The sequence below is a fragment of the Alexandromys fortis genome, unplaced genomic scaffold (assembly GCF_014885135.2).
Source record: "Alexandromys fortis isolate MF-2015 unplaced genomic scaffold, M_Fortis_MF-2015_v1.1 scaffold_70, whole genome shotgun sequence".
In the NCBI taxonomy this organism is placed as follows: Eukaryota; Metazoa; Chordata; class Mammalia; order Rodentia; family Cricetidae; genus Alexandromys; species Alexandromys fortis.
The window spans coordinates 5668103-5689436 of NW_026067955.1; the positions used below are offsets into that span (position 1 = coordinate 5668103).

Sequence of the window (21334 nt, forward strand, 5' to 3'; positions counted from 1 at the left end):
AAGAGATGCTTCCTGAACCATCAAACGTGGTCCCTGGTCCTCCTGGCCGCTTCGGAATTTTTCAGGTGTGGCGGCTGGAACAGTGGAAGTTGGAGTTAGTCTGCCTTTGTTCCAGGGGACCAAGAAGCACTATGGCCTTGACAATTTAAGCCCCAGGAAACAGAGAGATGAAGGAGTGTGTCAAAATGGTTTGAGGAAGGAGAATCCATCCAACTTGTGCAAAAGAGAACCGCTGCAGAGTGGCCCCAGGTCATCTTAGGTTCCCCTATGGTCTTTATGCAGTTCTTTCCCCCTAGAAAATAGACACCACAACTCGCTTTTTCTGGACAGACCCTGATTTGGTTGGGGATGGAGAACAGGCAGGTGCTGCACTGGCGAGGTAGCTGACTCCCGGGAGCCATCATTTATTATGACCGGGAGCATAGATGGGGTGGGTGGGGACGACATGGAGAGGGCACGGGGCCAGCAGCCCAGGTGGCAGAGGGGCCAATATTGGCCTAGAGCCAGGGCCGCCGCGTGTCTGAGCCCCTCCCCGCCACTGGAGCCCTCCCACTTCCTCTGCGCCTCTGTCAGGGAGCGGGAGCCTGGAGCAGTGCAGGCTCGGGACGCCACGCATAGACTGTGGCTGTCGCTCTGGCTCGCAGCCCTACGACCATCCTGCCACCGCGTCGCGGGCCATGGACCTGCCTAGGGGCCTCCTGGTGGCCTGGACCCTCAGCCTCTGGCCAGGTACGTGGCCCCCTTGTCTCCCTTTTCTTCCGGGAGCCCCTCCCTAGTCCTCCTGGACCTCAGCTCCAACTGTGAGGAGAGAGATGAGACGCGCCTCCCTTGGCACTACTTGGGGACACAGGTCTGCCCGGGAACCGGCTGCAGTCAAACTGTGCCGCCAAGACAGCAAAAGAGGGAGGCGTGCCGAGGAAATTTTCTCTAGGACTGTGGTGTGCTTATGAAGAGAAGAAAGGACTTGAGTTGTTGGAACCACTGAGCACCTTGGGTGCCCCCGTGCAGCTGTGGGAACAAGTTCTCACGTGTCCACCGAGTCACTAGGGCATCCCTCTATTGCCGAGGGTCCAAGGCCCCAGCTGGAGCAGGGGGCAGACAGATCTCGCCCAGCGAGCATGACCTGACTGCACTCCTGCCACCCGAGGCTGAGCATCCCGAAGTCTGGAGAGCCAGACGTGGTGGCCCCCAGAGAACTAGGAGCTCTAAGAGATCCCAAATCCCTCCAGTTCAGCAGCTAGGCGCTGGCAAGCCCTCTTCAGCCCGACCACAGGCAGCGGTCACAATCCCTCAGTCCAGGACCGGTAGGAAAGATACTTGACACTAGCTTAGGGACAGAGCAGCGTCCTCGGCTTGCGCTCGGAATTATGCAATTATTCAGTAATTGGGGGGAAGCCGCTGTCACTGAAACACCAGCCACCGCTTAATGAGCTCCAAGCAGCGGGAACTTCGGCACCCGCGGGAAGGGAAGAAAGGCAAGCCTTTGAGATCTAAGCCTGGGTTACCCCGGCTTGGGCCTCCACACTGCCAGTACCCAGCGCAGCTCTCTTTGCTGCGGCTAGCGAAAGTTTTCTTGGCCCCTTCACAGTGTGGCAGAATGCCCCAGCCAGAGCCAGAGCCTAAGGAACCAATGGGCTGGGTACAAGCGGCCAGCCTTGACGCTCTTTCTGAGTGGCGCTGTTCCTAAAAGAGAGCAGTAGGAGAGGACAGAGGTGGTGACAACTGGTGCCCTGGAAGAGTGCAAGTAGAGTCTGGTGGCTTTCTCCAAGCTGTGGTCGCTTTTCCCACTCTGGGAACACAAGTGTGCCCTCCTCTGCTTTGTTGCTTCTGGGAGCGCCTGCAGATGAAAAGCCTCTTGAAACGAGCTGCATTTCGTTCTGATCCCAGGGACACAGTTGGAAACAAACATTCCTGTATGGTTTGGGGTTGGGGGGAGGGGCAGGGGAAGCGTTGCTGCCAGAGCAGCGGCTTCTAGAAAGCGCCAGGGATAGAAGCCCGCTGGGGGTGCCCTTAAGATAGGAGAGAAACTGGTCTCCAGTCACTAGCGATCCAGCCACAGGAAGGACAGGCATGCTCCTGGGTGGCTCCAGACAGGTGTCCCCAGAAAATGGGGACAGTACAAACACCCCAAAGCCAAGAGGGAGAGTTTGGAATCTAACTCCTCAGGACTTTGTGAGCTCTCAGAAGTTTTTCTCGTGGGGGACAACAGAGGCAGAATTCTGAGTTGTCAAAGCCGTCTGATTGGGTTGAGGCTGGGTGCTCAGTAGGGCTCTAGTGCCACTGAAGGGGGCGGAGCAGTGAGAGAGGGGGGTGTTAAAGGACCTCTCAGGACAGAATCTGTGACCCATTGCTCCCTTTATATGGAGAAAACCACTTGTGCGTTGTGTCTGGTCAGTTTGGGGTTTTGAAACACAGGATTCATTAGACATATTTGTCAGTGCTAGGAGGGGATCTGCTTGCAAGAAGAAAGTAGGGCTCACATGCCCTTGCCAATTGGGCCCTGCTGTGGCTCAGGGTAAAGCAAGGGCTAAGAAGGCTAAGCAGAGGTGTAGGGAGTGGACAGAGCAGAGGAACTAGGGTCTATGTGCATGTGTTCAGACAGGAAAGATTCAACGTCCACTAGGTAAGTCAGGGGAGCTTCCTGGATGAGGAACTGGACACCCCCCCCCAAAGCATAGAGTGAGTGGGACTTAAAATGACATCGTTTATATTTCTAGGAACTCAAGAACTAGAGGGCGACAATTTGTGTGTGGGCGCTCAAGTGTGTGTGTGAGTGGGTGTGGTTGGATGTGTGGGTGCTTATATGTATGTGTAGATAAGTGTGAAACATTAGACTTGCTTCAGGTGTTGTTCATCAGTGTGATCCTGCTGAGACTGGCCCTTCCTGATCTGGGACTTGCAAGCTGACTGAGCTAGCTGGTGGATGAGCCCCAGAGATCTGTCTATCCCAACCTCCCCAGCACTGGGGTTGAGAATGCATGCCACAACACCAGTTTTCATTTTAAAACCATAAAGGTGTCTGGCTGGTCTGGACTCTGTGTACAGGAAGGGTTTGAGGGATCACTGCGGCATTTTCCTGACCCTAGGGCAGAATCGATTTTGACCCCCTTATCTGTGAGACATATGGGTCCAAAGGGAGGCCCCAGGATCAAGCAAAATCAGGTGGTGTGGGAATGAAGGCCCAGAGTCTTGCTGTCTGGAATTGACCTGGACTCTGCATTTAGGCCTCACTGCCCCTGCCAAATTACTACCTGTGCCTCAGGTTCCTCTTCTACAAGGCAGGGATAGTAACAGAATTTGTAAAGTTATTGCAAAGACCCAATGAGCAGTTCACCTAGTTCATGGTGAGTGCCGCCATACCGAGCCATCTTCCTTGCCAGCCGCATCATAGGTGAAGGGTCTAATGATGAAGGACCTAAAGCTGCTCAGAACCACCCCTCCCAAGCCCAAGACCACAGGAGAAGTCTAGGGAGGTATACAGGAGGCGCAGAGACATAGTTGTGCCTGGATCCCAAACAAACCAGAACAATCTATAAGACTTCATATTTTGGCACCAAAGCTGTCCTCATACCAATTTGATCTTGGCACAGGTGAGAATTTGGTGTTAGGGAGGGGAAGGACCAATACACCTCTAGTGTATCCTTCTGGGTGGAGGTCCCTCTCAACAGGAAAACCAGGTGGAATGTGAGACTGAAAAGGCTCCCCACCTGCTCTCTAGCTGGGAAGGGCTGAGTCTGGGAGGCGCCCTTGTCCAAGCCCCTCAGTCACCACGAGCTGGTTCTTGAGGAAATAAGACTGCTTAGTTACCATACCCATGTCCCCCAACTCCTCAAAGAGGTGATGCAAACCACGGCCTTCTCATGGGTCCCAGCCTCAGGACTGGGGGCCCTCAGAGAGCTCACTCAGCTCTCCCCTCCCACTTGCCCTCTCTGAATCGCGTTCTCTTCCCCTCCAGGAGTAGAAACTTCTTCCTCCTGCAACAGTTAGAGAAGCCCCCATATTCATCCCCCAGCCCCAAACACTGCCCCAGTGTGTCCTGTCCCTGTTGCTTGGACTAAAACTATGTTCTGAGCTGATAGACTTGGCTCTTGCTGTGTGGATGGGAGTTCACTTGGGGAATTTGAGGAACTCTCCTTCCTCTCCACAATGCCCAATTTGGGGTATTACTGCCTCTCCGCAAGCTTCAAGTTCTTTCTGGAGTCAAAGTTGACCACTGCAGTGTAGCTGTAAAGAGAAGGTATCGTCACCATGGTCAAAACTCACATCTGAGAGCCGGGAAGAGGCAGGAAAGTGCTTGCCATGCAAGTCGGGGATCTGCGTTCAATCCCTCAGAACTCATGGAAAAACCCATGCCTGCTATCTCAGTACTGGGGAGTCTGATAGAATATCACTGGTGTGAACTGAACCAGAGAGCTTCAGGCTCAGTGAGACTCAGCCTCAGAAAGGAAGGTAAAGTGTAATTAAGTGATATCAACCTTGACCTCATACACATGTACGTACATACACCCACACAGGAACACTTACACGCAACACACACACACATTACATCTCAAACATGACATCTTTCCTGCCCACTTAATGTCCAGTCCATTCCTACCCTCTCTACCCCTACACTGAAGATTGTCACCAAGGAGCCACAGCCTTGTGAAATTACATTCCCCCAAAGAGATCGTGAGCTCCAGAGACACCCACACACCCTCCTCATGGAGTGCCTGCTACAGGAAGCAGTGATTAAAGTAGGAACAGTCCCAACCCCAATATCCTCAATCCTCATTGATCCTGTTCTCAGCCGAATGCCCAGAGGTTTGTTAGTAAAAATAGAGACTGGAGTCATCTATAATTAAACCTCCGCGGGAAGTTTTCATATGGTGTCCTTAATACCTAGGTTATAATATGTCTAAAATCTCACCTAGAGGCAGCAGTCCTTGTGACTTAAGTCCTCCCTGCTGTCCCTCATCTCTTTCCCTTGAACATTAACTGCTTACTGATCAGTCGTGGCTGGGAAGACCCCTTCTAGGTGGGTGAGCCTGGGCAGCACCCCCGGGGGGGGGCTCGTTTCCCGAACTGAAAAATGAGAATAACCACTTCTCAGGCTGATGCTCTGGTTAATGGCCCATAGGTGATTCATCCATGCTCACTCTACCAAATGGTCCCTGGCAGACTGTCTGCAGGAGCTGGTAATGCTATTCTCATCATTTCGTGTGTGCATTCACATGCCGTGTGTGTATGTTGGGGGGGGGGGACAGTGCCTGTAAAAGCCAGAAGAGGATATCAGATCCCTTGGAGCTGGACTTACAAGTGTTTGCGAACCACCAGAGCATGATGGGAACCAAACTCAGGTCCTCTGGAAGAGCAGCAAGTGCTCTTAACTACTGAATCATCTCTCCAGCACCTCATCACGTCTTACTTGGGTTATGACAGGGGCTGCGGTAAGCTCTTTCTCACATTGCATGTAGTCCTCATAGAGTCACAGCTTTGATTGCCGGGTTCCATGAGAGAAGTCAAATAGCTAAGTCAAGGTCACAGCTATAGAGCCTAAGGTGGTGTCAGGATCTCTCTGACCCTCAAAACCTCGTCTTTTGTTTTTTTTTTTTTTTTTTTTTTTTCCAGGATGGGGGTGGTATTGAACTCAGGACCTCTTGCATGCTAAGCAAGCACTGAGCTGGATCTCCTGGCTCACAAGCCTCTGCTCTTAATTCATGCATGATGTTCTCTTTAGAAAGTGAGCCTTGCGGTCATAGAGAAACAACACGATGCTTTTGTGGACCGTTCAGGAGACATGGGATCAGAATGCAGATCCCAGGAGCAGGGCAGCCTCCCCTCCATTCTTAGCTATAGAAAGACTCCTCAAGGCAGGACAGTGAGAAGTGGTCCCCAGATAGTGGTTCATCAGAGTCAACCCACCACCAGGGGTTTTATCACCTGCCTCCAAGTACCCAAAACTCGGAATGCCCAGAGTTCCAGACCTAATAAGCTAATTGATGCTGAACATCACAGATGAGTGAGGATAACTTGATCTGTCCTACCCAAAGGCACTTGCATTTTAACCCATTGGTGCCTTGAGCCAAAAGAACTAAGGGCTAGTGGTGGACCTAAGGTGAAGCCATGGTCCATCCCCTCAGCCTCCTTGTTTGAGAGGCCCCTCCCTAGCTACTACCTCTGGACAGTCTGGTGCTGTAATAGGGAGGGAAAACCCAGCCTGGAGCTTGAGTGATGCTGGTCAAAAGTAGACAGAGATTTTTCCTTATGGAATGTGGGGCAAGTGAGTGAGTGACCATAGCAACACACCCCAGGATGCCAAACAGAATGACACAGAGATGGTATTTATGCCTCTTCATTAGAGGCTGACAGCTAGCCCTCTTCCCCCAGCATCACCCAACTGAGCCAGGCTTCCGGGACTCCTGACAGCGACTCCCAGGGCCCACCTGCTCTTTGCCAGAAGGTCACAAATGGACTAGCAAGCCCCACTCTCAACAGTCTGAAAGGAACATTCAATGTTTCTATTGTGCGTGAGAAGGGACCAGAGATGTGATGTATCTTAAATGGATGGGGAACTGAGAGGCAATGGTTGAGTGATTCCCACCATTTCCCCAGGAACCAAGGCCAGGTCTCCTAGCTGGGGGTGAGATTTAGAACCTGATTGGCTACACCCACCAGGGGAACTTAACAAAGAATAATACTTCATCCTAAGGAACAATGTTTGGTAGGTTTTCTACACTGTGGCAGACAGGGGCTCTCTGTAGACAGTTGAGGGTCTCTGTAGACCACTGTGGAGGTTCTCTACAGACCACTGAGGGTTCTCTGTAGATCATGGGGGTGGATTTCTCTGTATACTGCTGAGGGGTTTTCTGTAGACCACTGTGGATTCTCTGTATAATACTGAGAGGTTCTCTATAGACTGCTGGGCAGGGGATCTCTGTAGACTTCTGGGGGAGGTCTCTGTAGATCACTGAAGAGTCTCTGTAATCACTGGGGGTTCTCTCTAGACTATTGGGGAGTCTCTGTAGATCACTGGTGGTTCTCTACAAGCTATTGAGGGTTCTCTGTAGACCACTGAAGGTTCTCCATAGGCCAGGGGATTCTCTGTCGATCACTGGGGATTCTCTATAGACCGCTGGTGGTTCTCTGTAGATCATTGGGGGCACTCTGTAAACTGCTGGGAATTTCTCCATAGGCTGCTGGGGGTTCTCTGTAGATTTCTGAGGGTTCTCTGTAGGCTGCTGAAGGCTCTCTCTAGACTATTGGGGAGTCTCTGTAGATCACTGGTGGATCTCTGCAAGCTATTGAGGGTTCTCTGTAGCCCACAGGGGGACTCTATAGACATTTCTTAGTCTTTATCACCCCTTTCTCTGTCTGGCACATTCCCAGGCCCCTCACTTTCTTCCTTCCAGAAAAGGAGCCATAAAATCTTCTTTATTTCCTCTCCTCCTTCTGGAATTTCTCTTTTCCCAGAAATCACAGCCTCTCATAGTAATAGGTGGATATTATAAAACTCATAAATAATATGTAGGCAAAGCTAATGCCAGTTGAGTCACTCCACTCACCATACCTGAAGGACTGTTTCATACAAACTGTGGGACTTGGTGAAAAATCAAACTCAAGGCCACCTATTTCAAAACTATCAAAAATTTCAAGAAATAGGGCAATTCCCTAAGCCACTGCAATCACATACCCAGCAGACCAGCCTTGCTTCCTCGGGCCTGTCCTCTGGCAAGAAGCATTCCCATGCTCTCACTTCAGCCAGTAGCTTGGAATTTGGGGTAGGAGCTGAGGAGCTATACGATGATGACGTGTTATCTGTGTCCTCTGGTGACACAGATAACCTACTTGATTGCTAGGTAGCTACTAGGTGGGAAAACCAAGGAAACCAAAGGGGGCCGTGGGAAGACTGAATTTGTCAGCTGATCCCAGGCAGAGCTGCTGTAGCGGCACAGGGATTGAGCACCAGGAAGTGGCCAGCACAAGTTGAGGTGGCGTGCAAAGCCAGTGAAGGCCATTCCCTCTCTGATTGCAGGCACTGCTGGGGTCGAGTGTCCCAGTGAAGAAACTCTGACTTGGGATAATGGCACTGGCAAAGCCAAGGTCAAACTGGCTGAGAAAAGAATGCTCCCTCAAGAAGAGGCAATATTCTAGGGGATAGAACAGAGGGGCCCCAGGACATTGAAGTCCCAGGTTACCTTCAGCTTTGTGTGTGTGTGTATGTGTGCATTTGTGTGCATTTGTGTGCTCATGGTGGGGAAGGGAGAGTGGGAGGCCAAAGTTCAACATCAGGTGTCTTCCTCAATCTTTCCACCTTTTTTCAACTATGTGGTATGCATGTGTGTCTACGCATGTTCACATGTGTGTGGCACAGTGTGCAGGTATGTGCATGTATGTGGAGGTTCAAAGTTTACACAGGTGTCTTCTTTGATTGCTCTCCACCTTTATCTGTCTAGGCGGGGTCTCTCACTGGAGAATCTGGAGCTCACTGATCTACCTAGTCTAGCTATGCAGCTGGCCCTAGGGATCCTGTCTCTGCCCCCTGAGCAACTGCTATACCTGCCTGGCTTTGATGTTGCTTCTAGAGCTCTGACCTGTAGGTCCTCATGCTCACACAAGCGCTTTATCCACTGAGCCATTTTCTCAGCCCATGTACCTTTTTTTTATGTTTTAGACAGGGAGCCTAGGGCTTCTCAATTTGGTTAGACTGGCTAGCCAGCAAGTTCCAGGGATCCTCCTGTACTTTATCCATTCAGCCATCTCCCCAGTTCCTCGAGTTCAGACTTCATTGTCCCTTTTACCCCCATCCATCCAGACTCTCTGAACAACAGGAGAGAGAGAGAGAGAGAGAGAGAGAGAGAGAGAGAGAGAGAGAGAGAGAGAGAGAGAGAGAGAAAGCTGAGCCTGTCTGGTTCTGAGCTTTAAGCCTTCCCTGGTTTTCTACTGCTGTTAGGTTGTACCCAGACTGTCAAAGCCAGCCAGATGCTACACGATCAGCTCCGGCCTGCACTCGGGACTCAGCACTAGCAGACACACATGCATGGGTGTCTCAGAGCCCCACAGCACACCAACTGCCTTCAGCCTCCGTGCTGGGGTTTCCTGTCCCTTCACTCCTGGCCGCCTCCTGCTTAGTCTCAGTCTTCCTTGAAAGCTTCACTGGACCCCTAAAGATACAGTCTGGGGGCCCCACTTGTGTGAGCCCAAGGCTAGTCCTTCCTCACCTCGCACCGTCCCAACTGCCTGCTCATCTTCTCCTGCGGCCTTGGGAATACTGCAAGGGCAGAGGGGACATCTCTGATCACCCGCATCCCCACCCTTTACACGGTGCTACCACAGCAGGCAGCCAATGCAGGCAGAGTGAAGGAAAAATTGAGAGCTATCTGAGGACAAGACAGGACAGGTGGCTGGCTTTGCCTATCACTTCCGGACATCCTAACACAATAGCCTGTGGGAGCTGGATGCTGTATCAGGTGCTGTGGTGTGGATGAGATGCTCTTATGGGAGGAGCTTATGGTTTTGTAGGAGTGGGCGGAGTTTGGGATAAATGACTATGCTACAGGGGAAGATGTAAGAAAGGCTGTAAGGGTGCTTCAGATAGAGGACTCAGGTTTCAGAGGTAAGAGGCAGACTGTGGATGAGGACCAATCTGGCAGCAGGAAAGGGGGGGGGGGCTAGAGAGCATGCCTGCGCAAACTCTCTGATGCTCGTCAGCAGGATGCTGGGGGATGTGCTGTGAGAGACTGTAGGCATGGGGCAGCCAGCTAAGGCCACTGAGACAGGACCTCAATGCCAACTAGAACATTTGGGTTCGGTTGATGAGAGCCACTGAAGGTATCCAAGGGAGGGTAGAGAGAAGCTTCCCGGGGAGACTGGGGAAAGCCACTATCATAGGACAATGACAAGCAGGTAGAAGGAGAGGGTGATCACCACAGTGACCTAGGCAAGAGAACCCAAAGCCTGGGATGAGCGTGGGTGAGATGAAAGAGAAGTGAGGTGAGGAGGTGAAGTCTATAGGGCTGGGTCCTTGGGTCCTAAGAGGGGAAACTGTGCAGGAGGCAAAGGGCCAGGGCTGCTGGCCTGAAAAGAAAGAGAAGTGAGAAGCAAACAGGGGACCTTGAGTCAGTTCTGAACCTGGTGGGCTTGCAAGGTGGATGGAGGGGCCCTCAGGACCACGTTAGCTAGACTCTCTGAAGCTGGTAGGACCGGTGTGTGAACTGGGACCCCATCACACAGCTGGCCCCAGGGATCTACACACACGAGTAAGTGCTAGCACCCAAGAGCATAGAGGCTCTGTCCCTCCATCCCCCTCCCAGGCCACGAGCAGTGATTCATGCCCTAAACTTAAAGAGAACTCCAACTCTGGTTTTTAAAGAGCAGAAGAAACTAGCGAAAGAGCCAGGCCAGACCGCAAGCCAGTCATCAGCCGTGGAATGTGCTTGCTGCTGACGGTGAAGCCAGCCAGGAGCAGAGGCCCTGGCAGGCCCCGAAACAGGCCCTGCCCATTATCCCAAACAGGACAAAATTGTCACCCAGATGTTCTCTGGTCTTTTCAGTCTGGACTTGCCTGAGTTTTGTCCCGTGCATCTTAAACCTAGCCGCTCACCCCACTTCTGCACTGGAGCCTGGTCCCTTATCACCCTGGACCTAAAGTCTGTCTTCAAGTCTTCATTCTCTGGTCAACCCATAGGACTAAGGCCAGGAGGCAGGCAGAGTCTGCCACAAGGAGGTCTTGTGTTATTAAGTGTCTAGCACAACTTTTTCCTTGTCTCTGAAGGCTGCCTTACAACCAGGAGGATACTGATAAGTCAGCTTAGACCATGCTGTAAACCCTTCAGGGTTCCCCCTCTTTTCTGATCCCCGTCTTTTCTGACCTGAGAAGACCCCCTGTTTCTGACCCTGTCTTCAGCTAAGCCTAGGACCCCCAGCCTCAGAAGCCATGTGTATTAGTTCCTTTTTATTGGTTACTCTGATGCTGTGATTTAAAAACACACTGTGACCAAAGACAACTTAAGGAAGAGTTTACTCTGGCTTATGCTCCAGAGGAATGAGAGCCCATAATAACTGGGCCGGGCATGGCAACAACCAGTAGGCATGGCAACAATTGGTAGGCATGGCCACAGACGCAGGAAACTGAGAGATCACATCTTTTAACAGCAAGCAAAGGAGAGAGAGAGAGAGAGAGAGAGAGAGAGAGAGAGAGAGAGAGAGAGAGAGAGAGAACAGGAAGCAGGGTGAGGCCTTAAGAGAGGCCCACCAGTGCCATACTTCCTCCCAGGCTGCACTTCTCCACAAAGCGCCACCAACTGGAGACCAAGTATTCAAAGGCTGCAAACGCCTGACCTGATAAGGGACATTACTTATTCAAACCACCACATTTTGAATGCTCCCCCTGGGGACCCTCTATCACTTCTTTTCAGGACCCCATCTCACCAAGTCCCTAGTTATAGTTACTGCCCACTAAGACTGCACCCTTCTCTACAGACACAAAAACAGATACTCTCCTGCCTCTTCTCTGCTTTGGCCCCTGGGAGGACTGAATGCCATCTAACATATGGCTGCCTCCTTTATTCATATTGCATGCTGCAGGCCCTAACACGATGCAGTCTAACGAGAACAAGATTTTTCTCTATTATGTTACTTAGATATCTTAGGCTCTGGCACTGGATCCAACCAGAATAGACAAGCAATAGTTGCAGAAATGAACCAATGGATGGATGGAATTCCACCCAGGAGTTTATAGAACTCCCAATCCCTTTGGCTGACCCATTGTCCCTCTACTATAAGCTGCTCACTCGTCCTAAGACACTGACTGCCGTGTTGTTTCCCCGAGCGTTAGTAACGGAATCTCTCCAGGCTAGAAGAGTTTGGTGGCAGTCAATGGTCACAGAGAAACATGGCAAAGAAGCCTGCTGAAGGGCATGAAAGTTCCTTGAAGGAAAGACGAATGGGTACACCCCAGGCTAGGTCAGAGGTACCACAGGCTGGCCCAGATGGCCCACACTTGTTCACTATCACTCTCTGAGAGGCAGCAGGGAACACAGAAAAGACCTTGCTGTCACATGGTGGACATGCAAGTATGTAATAGGAACACCCAGGCAAGAGGGGACAGCAGAGGAGAACTTTAAAATGCCAACATCATGTGTCAATCACTCAGTGCAGAATGCAGCCATGTCACGTGCCACCTGAGAAAGATTTGGGGCACCCAGAGAAGATGAGGAGGATGAGCATAGACCCCAGGTTAGCACTCACTCTCTGGGAGCCATGGGATCTGAATAGTCCCTGATGGCTTATGGGAAGCCTGGGCCACAGGTGGAAAGTCTGAGTCTGCACCCAACCAAATCCCTGCCAGGAGCATGACCCTCAGACGTGAGGTCTCAGCGCCTGCCCCGACAAGCTCTCTCTTTTGGGTGTGCAATGGGAACTGCAGTGCTCACCCTATGGGACTGGTGTGAGAAATCAGAAACACTACCATGCCCAACGGAATACTGGGTATCCAGAAAATCCTAGTAGCAATGGCAATAATTGCTACTGTAGACATGAAATCACCTAGTCAAGACCACCCAGGTGATAAAACTACAGTCTGGGTTTGAACTCATGCAGCCAAACTCCTCAGACTGATCCTAAGGGGGTTTAGGAAGGGCTTTCCCAAGGCCAGACCACTGTTGTCAGTCAAGAGAAACAGACGCCAGCTCAGCACAGTTTGACCATCTTGGGAACCTTTCTTCTTGTTTTTGTTCTGCCTTTTATTTCTTTCCATCCATTCCATTATTTCTCCTTCTCTTTCCTCCCTTTTCAGGGTCTCATGTAGCCCAGGCTAGGCTTGAATTCACTATGTAGCCAAAGATAACCTTGAGCTTCTGAGCCTCCTGCCTCTACCTCCCAAGTTCTGGGACCACACGCGTGTTCACCACATCCAGCTTACACAGCACTAAGATCAAACCTGGGGGCTTCACACTTACTGGGCAAACATTCTACAAACTGAGTCCTGTCTTCAGCTTCTTTCTTTTGCTTTTTCATTCACCCAACTTTGGTTAATCTCTGTGTGTTTCACCTAGTCTCGTCTCAGCCACCACAACAAAGTGCAGTCATGTGGTCCCCAGTGAGGACAGATCTCCTTCAGCCTCTGCTCCCAAGAACTTAGAAGCTATGGGGTACCCAATTTTATTGGGAAACTTTTTATGAGATGGACCCAGATGGACCTAGTTCTCCATTACTGCAGTGTGACTTCTTGGCTGCTGTGGCTGTCCCCATGTGTGTTTGTTGACGTTCCCTTGGGAAACAGTTGCCGTCTTGGGGATCACAGGGTCTGCAGAGAGGCTAGCAGGTACCCAGTTGTGAGTTTGAGACCAGCCTGATCTACAAAGCAAGTTCCAGGGCATCCAGGGTTGTTATACAGAGAAAAACAAAAACAAACACACAAACAAAAACCCTGACCTATAACCAAACCCAGAAGGACTTCCACGTGAGCTTCAGGGAGCCAAACCTTCTCTTCCTCAAAGTGTCCCATTCTTCCCCAGCAAGTTGAGCCAGTGGCATCTAGTGGATCTATGTCTAGTCCTGTGAAGCCAGAGAACCTTCTAGATGGGTGTGGGCATCCACGGCTGGGCAAGACTTCTGGCTTGAAAGGGAAGGGCCCCACAGGTCCTTTTTTTAGTTGACGTTCAAAGAACTGAAACAGGGTGGCCCGGCCATTCTCTGGGCCCTCATTAGCCTCCTTCCTCCTGTCTCAGGGAGAGCCCTGCCACAAATTGCACATCGCTAGCTTTGCCCTGCTGTTTGCCTCTTTGCCCACTTCCCTGACTGAGGCTAATCTTGGATGCACACAAACCTTTATTTACACACCCGAGGCAAATGAGACCCAAGCCCGGGCCCTGGAAACCAAACCAAGCTCTTTGAGCTGGTTAGTATGTCAGGGAAGATGGGGACACAGGGCAGCTGTTGAGGCTAGATACTGTACCACTTACATCTGGGCATCAGGGCCGTACGGTGAACCCAGAAGTGAAGGGATGAAGCAAACATACATGGATTTATTTAAACCCTACACTAAGACTCAGAGATTGGGTACCTAGTCCAGCATATACCTTTTCCAGAAAAGGAACTGAGAGCCAGGAAGAAGAAGAGATTGGTCCACAGTTGCAATACAAGCTAGAAGCCCCACTGGGGTTGGAGCTAAGACGTCTGGGGCCAAATTCACCACACCAAGCCTCTCTATCCCCTGAACCTACGGCTCTCATAGTCCCTTTAACCTCTATTGCAGGCTAGTGTCCCACACTTGTGTTCTTTCTTTCTGTCTTTCACGAATGCACCATGGTCACCTGTGGTGTGTTAAGCATTGTCCTAGGTGGTAAGGATATAGAAGAAAAGACAAAATCCCTCCCAGTGCTGTGCTGTGAAATGTCTATCAATAGATTTGTCTCTGATGAAGTGGAGAGATGTGTGTGTGTGTGTGTGTGTGTGTGTGTGTGTGTGTGTGTGTGTGTGTACGGATGTGGGAGTCCATGGGGTATATATACACGCATGGCACATGTGTGGAGTCATGTGAAAGGCAACCTTGAATGTCAGTCCTCAGACACCCTCCACCTTCTTTGAGACAGAGTCTCTCGTTGTCTGGAACCCAGCAAGCTGACCTACAAGCTTGCAGGGATCCTCCTGCCTCTGCCTTGCATAACAGCAGGTGAGCAGCACGTACCTGGCCTTTTACATGAGTTTTGTGGGTCTGAACTCAGGCACTCATGCTTATGACACAAATGCTCTACAGACTGAGCCATCTCCCCAGCCCTGGAGTGGAGAGGATCCTTATTCTGCCAATTTCCTGGTGTAAATCTTCCCACCACAGTTTGAGTTTGAATACTGTCAACTCTTGTGTGAGAAGGCTCTGGTGCATACTGGTCCATTCCCCTTGTATGACTTAAACCACCTGCAATTAGTTTTGACTATGAAGGAAGTAAAGAAGATTCCGTGAGAGAGGAAAATGGGCTTGCCATTTAACCACAACACTGAGAAGGAGCCACCAGCTGAGTAAATATCTTATAGACAAGGACTGGGGGTGTCTCAGTTAGTGAAGAGCTTGCTAGGAGCATGGCTCAGTTAGTGAAGAGCTTGCTAGGAGCATGGCTCAGTTAGTGAAGGGCTTGCTAGGAGCATGGCTCAGTTAGTGAAGGGCTTGTTTGGGTGGGGGAAGCGGGAGGGGAGCTCAGTTAGTGAAATGTTACCTCATGACTATGAAAGCTTCAGTTTTATTTCTACAACCCATGTGAAAAAATCAGTGGTGGGGGTACACACGTGTAACCCCAGTTCTGGAGAGTCGGTGGCAGGTGGATCCCCAGGGCTTGCCTGCCAGCGGCCAAGCCTACTTGGTGAGCTCTAAGTGAGATCCTGTCTCAGGAAACAAGGTGTACAACATCCTGAGGAAAGACACTAAGGCTGTCCTCTAGCCTTTATACACACTCAAGCACACACATGTACCACACAGAGAAAGACAGAGACAGAGACATAGAGAGCTCTCAGAGAAAGTGGAAGGAGATGGAGTGTGAGCGTCCTAAGGAAGGACTCTGCCTGGAGGGCAGTAAGTGATAAAGATTATGATTCAGGAGGAATGCAGGGGCGTGTGTGTGTGTGTGTGTGTGTGTGTGTGTGTGTGTGTGTGTGTGTGTGTGGTCAGTAGGGGTGGGAGCTCCAGGAGGTTTTGAACAAGAAAGTACTAGATCCAATCGGGCGTTTTGTTTTGTTTTAAACCACTCAGACTGTGGGAGGAGAATAGCCTGGAGTTACCAAGGTGCTCTTGAAGGCTTGGAGATGGAGTTCTGTTGGGAACAATTTCCATACCTAGGAAAGAGGAGAAAAGGTATTAAGAGAGGAAGATGCACTGGCCTTCATCCTGCTACGGCTCTTACTCCTGAAGGAAGTCATGCGTGCGTCCTCTGCAGGCATCGGACAGTTCTCTGGGGCTGGGAGGGAAAACTATGATAATTACAGCCAACTCCAGTGTGCTATTTGCTGTGTTCAGTTTCCAGGCCTGTTCTCTATGGGTTTGACATCTGCTTAACTAGCACTTTGGCAGACTCCTGATTTGCCCCAAATGGAAAGGGCCACCATGATTCTTCCTGGCACTTCCTCCTTCCTCTCCGCTGCTTCTCTGGGTGCTTCTCCCTGCACCTCTACTTAAGGGGCTGGGCCACCTGGCCCTCAAATGCCTGTTCTCCATGGTCCAGATGAAGTTACCTCAGTACCACATGGATACCACACGGGCTGCCCAGCTCCCACCTGGCTGGTTCCCATTCAGGAAGTTTTTCCCCCGTGAAGCTTTGTAAGTGCTCTGGAAAGTTGATAGAGCTCATACTAACTGTAGCAAGCAGCTGAGCTAGCACACGCTGTGGCCCCAAGAGGATGGGCAGACTGGAATTGAACCTCTGCTCAGATGGGAAACTGAGGAAGGAGAGAGATAGGCTAGCCACAGCAGACCTGGCTCAAGGTGGGAGGTCTCATCGTCAGAGGGCTGGGGTCACTGGGCTTGGGGGGACGACAGGAAAGGAACCCTCTTGTGACCCTTCTCAGAAACTTCCTGAAGTGAATGGGCCAGGTGAGGCCCTGAAGGTATGCTAGCTCTTCACTGGTTCCGGAGCCCATCAGGGCCTCAAAGTCTTCTGGACTCTCAAAGTGGGCCCTCTCCTCTGGAGCGAGTATGCCCAGCCCTCTCATTATCCCCACGAGGGAATGTTCAGACACCTGGCGTGTCTTTACCACATTGGATCACATACAGAGACAGGTCCATAGAAAGCCAGGGGAGATGCCACCAAGGCCTCAGCCTTCCAGGGACCAGGCTTTGCTCCTCCTGCCTTCTGGCTTGCTCAGAGCAGCTGGCTGCCAGAGGCAGCAGAGGGTGTGGCCTGGGGGACCTGCTGTTCCCCAAATGAGATAATGTCCCTGTGAGACTCCTTTAGAGCCAGGGGTGCGCTCACACAAGGTGCAGAGAGGCACCGCCTTTCCAAGGAAGCCTCCCCCGCCCCCTGCAGGCTTAACCCCCTCTTCCTCTCTACTCTGACCACCCCCAACACCCACCCAGACACGGGCCTCCCTTAAGACCCACCCCTTTCCCAGAAGTTAATGGAAGAAGCCATTTCTTCCTCTGTGTAGCGTGCCCCCATCTTGTTCCAGTCCCTTGACTGTGCTCACACATGCGCACACAGCCCACTTCCTAGGAGAGCATGGTACCAGCTTAAGCAAGGGCTCAAGTCTCTCTCTTGAGAAGACCCAAGTGTAGGCGAGTTTACTCTACAGAGCAGAAGGCCTGTGGTAAAACCGGGCCTGCTGCTGCAAAGCCGTCACCCTCCCTACCTGACTCCATTGTACCCTCTGACTATCAGCAGGCAGGCCAAGCTAGGTGCTGAGTCCTCAGAGAGGTGGGGGTGCAGTTCACCTTCACAGGAACCCTAAAGCTGGGGGACATTTGTGCTAGCAGGAAGGAAAGGAACACCCCTGGAAACTTCTGGGGGAAAACCAGTCCATGGAGTGCTCCCAGGGCTGGTCTGAAGGCTCCTAATCTCTGATGAGGAGTAGGAACTGGTGACGGAGGAGCACACACACACTCAGGACATCAGGACTGGCAATGGCTAGCCTGACGGGTTCTGGCGCCCAGACCTTGTTCAAGACCACACAGCCAGTGAGCAGTGGAAGCAGGGAAGAGACCAGGTATCCTAACAACCAGCCTGGGTCTTACCATAGCATCAGCTCTTAAGAAGGACCCATCCTGTACCCACACACTCTTCTTGCTGCCCTATAATGAGCTGCTTCACAGTCCACCCCTGAGACTTTGACCTTGGCATTGCTCTCCAGTCATCCCTGTGTCCCACCCTATCCTTTCTAGGTGCTCGCATCCCAAGGAGATGCCAGAGAAGGGATTCCTTAGCCACTCCAGCACCACACAGCCGTGTCCTGAGGGGTCATAGTGGGCAGCTTTAAAATGCTGAGCGTTCTGGTGGGGACTGTGAAATAGTGACTTGTTGCTGCAACAAAATACTCAAGAAAAGCAGCTTGAGAAAGGGAGGGTTTATCTTAGCTCACAGTGTGAGGGTACAGTTTCATTATGGTGGCAGGAGCTTGGAGTCCCATCATGGTGGCATCTTCCCCCAGCTGGTCACATGGTGTCCCACGTTTAGAGTGGATCTTCCTACCTCAAGTCTCATAACTATGATAATTCCTTATATCCAGAGATTTGTCTCCAAGGTGATTCTAGATTCTTTCCAGTTGGCAATCAGTTCACAGTGGTGCCATGCATGCTCTCTTGCTCCAGAACTCATTGAGGTTTTAGTGGCACCACCCAGGTCTGGGGGTGAAGCTAGGCTTTATACAGGAGGATGACCACGTTCCCTGGTCAGCCACCAAAGCCTCCATCTTTCTGATGTCTGATGTGTCCAGAAGCTCCTCCAGCCTGTTGCCAAGTCTCTACGGCACAAACAAGCAGAGGGAGCGCCAAGCCGGAATAATGCAGAATATGAGCTGATGGTTTTCCTAATTTTTCCCCTTGGCTTGGGAATGTAAAATATTATCACTCTTGCCTGGAGATTTCCCCTCCCAGATGTGTTTGGCCAACACTCAGATGAGTTTGCATTCTTTCTGCCGCCTGGTCTCCAAGTCCCAGTTGTTTGCAGAGATTCAAGGCAGATGCTTGTGTGCTGACAACTGGAAGTCAGCTGTGTGTATGTGTGAGTGTGTGTGTGTGTACGCGCGCGTGCGCGTGTCCCCAGAGAACTACTCACGTGTGTGGATGAGTACCTACGATGTGGGATTGAAGCCTCTCACATGTGTGGGTGAGTGCCTATGATGTGAGACTGAAGCCTCTCATACCATGCAACCTGGGTCACAGAGAAGCAGACATATTCTCCACGGACACACAGCCAAATGATGACAACGCTGAGATTAGAACTCAGGTCGCCCCACCCTATCCTCACTTCCCCTGGCATCGCTTCAGACTCCACTGACTTACAAACAAGTCTGTCGGCCCACTCAGCATGACTGAGGACCCTGACGGCTTTGTGTCTCATCCAGGCAAGCAGTCCTACCTCCCAGAATAGACACCAAGCAGACATTTTTCTAAAGTGAAGGTCTGTAGAGAAAATCACACTGAAGAAGTGGCAGAGATTAAGTAGGAGAGTTGGCTCGGCATTTGTCTCACAAGCATGAGGACCTGAGTTTGAATCCCCAGAAGCCATGTAAGAAGCCAGGTGTGGTGGTGTGTGTTTGTAATCCCAGAAATAGTGAGATGGGAGGTAGAGACAGGCTGGTACACGGAGCTCACTGGCTAGCTGCCCTAGCCTCCCTGGTGAAGCTTCGAGTCAGTGAGAGACTCCCCCTCAAACCAAAGGTAAAGGCAACTGAGAAACAACACATGACCACCCACAGGCAATCACACCTATAGACGTGCATGCATTGACGTGTACATGTATGCACATATATACATACATACATGCATGCATACATGCATACTTACATACATACAAAATTAAAAAGGGCATGAAGAAAGGCTGGCAACTTTGGAGAAATCCCACCTTCTCTGTGCCTACTTAGCTCACTTGTAACAAGGGTCTTAAACCCATAAGAAGGGCCCAGAGAGTGCTTTCCAAGAATCCTGCGTTCTGCAGAAGTGGCTTAGATCCACCACGAGGAATGGGGACTGCTCCTTGCCCTTCTTGTCAGCATCAGCCTCTGCTGCTGAGCCTTGTGCAGCAAGCACTTTACCAACTGAGCCAATCCCTTGGCTCTCGTGGGAGATTTTGGTCGCTCTCTCCTAAGATCTTTAGGAAGCTTTTTAGGAAAGTGGGGGGGGTGTTGTGAGAACAGTTGAGTGTCCCTCACAGTGTGGACACTCAACACGCATGCCATAAGCTGTCATGAAGCACTGGGTTGACAGTAGCTAAGGTTACATTAGGCCATGTCCCTCAGTCCTGATGGGAAGCCTTGGTTCCACGTGAGCCATCACCAGCTGAGTTTGAGAACTGATCTCCCACTGATGTTCAAGTCTGCGACTCTGATCTCTTGGGACCAACTGGTCATTTTCAAAGCCAAGTAAGAACCCGAGACAGAGCAGGGCTGCCATCAGCCACAGAGTGAGAGCCGTCAAGGAACTGTGAATTCCCCTCTGTCACCAGCTTGGGGCAGAAGAGTGGCCCATGGCCCAGCCAGCCTCCTGGCATCTCTGCAGTCAGCCTGATAATTCTCATCAAAAACAACTTCTTGTTTTGTTTGTATCTGAGATCAATAATCCCTGAGGAGGGTTATACCCACCCCCACATCATCACCAGAGAAAGAAAGCCAGGGATTTCAGAAAAACCAGAGATTGGTGAGAGCCAAGGTCAGAGGGACAGGCTCCTCTCCTTTAGGAAATCCACCCTCTGCTTAGATTGGGTTGATGCATGCAGTAACTGGATTCTGGGAACTTAAATGTCTCTTTTCTGTAGCCAGGCTTTATTCCTCTCTTCCTCTGGGAGACTGGGTGTGGGTAAGATGGAGGTCTGGCCAGTTCTAGACTGAACTCCATGACGGACACTGCTCTGACCTGAAGTCAAGAGAGAGAGAGAGAGACCCCCCCCCATCTCTGCAAAGAGCCTTTTCGTTCCTGAGCCCTCCATCTGGACCCTAAAGAGGGTGATCCTGTCCCAGCTCCCCAAGCTCTTTGATCTCCTTAACAGCTCACCTGCTGAGCAAATTAACCTCACAGAAGTGCAAGACTTCCGTCTCACAGGGCTGGTGTGAGATCTAGGTGCTCGGTGTAAAAGTAATAGCTGTTGCTAGCATCCTGGTCTCTACTGGTCCACACTATGCATAAACAAGACCTTGACTCCAGGCACTGGGGCACCTGCAGCGAAAGACGGTCCTCTGTTCAAACTATATCTTCCCAAAGTAGGGTCTTTGCCTCCTACCTTGAGGCCATTCCTATACCATCAGACTATGGATCCTCCCAAACATCTCACACAGGGGCTTCTCAAAGACAAGGTCACCCACCTGCCCGCCTCACAGTCCAGCCTCTCTGAGGCAGAAGAGCAGCCAGAAGGCCCAGACACACCCCCAGGCAGCCTGCACCCCCAGTCTCACCGTTTCTCTTTTCTGCTCTCATTCAGGATTCACAGACACCTTTAACATGGATACCAGGAATCCCCGGGTCATCGCTGGTCCCAGTTCTGCCTTCTTTGGCTACACAGTCCAGCAGCATGACATCAGTGGCAAGAAGTGGTGAGTGGGCCCTGAGACCCCCTAACCAGGGCTGTTCATATTCAGCGCCCTCCTTCCTACCTTTGGCCTGCCAGCTGCCTGGACTGGTTCTCCCGGGCTTCCTGATTCCTGGGAATTGACTCTCCATCCC

The 21334-nt window shown here is 51.3% G+C and overlaps 1 protein-coding gene across 1 annotated transcript in view; it reads left to right on the forward strand.

The window, feature by feature from the left end:
• Nucleotides 1-577: 577 nt before the first annotated feature.
• Itga11 (integrin subunit alpha 11) overlaps nucleotides 578-21334 on the forward strand; it is a 102850-nt gene continuing 82093 nt past the window's right edge. Inside the window, exons 1-2 of the mRNA XM_050152015.1 lie at nucleotides 578-729; nucleotides 21093-21204. Of these exons, the coding sequence (XP_050007972.1) occupies nucleotides 678-729; nucleotides 21093-21204 (164 nt within the window). The 5' untranslated portion in view covers nucleotides 578-677. The remainder of the gene's footprint in view (nucleotides 730-21092; nucleotides 21205-21334) is intronic.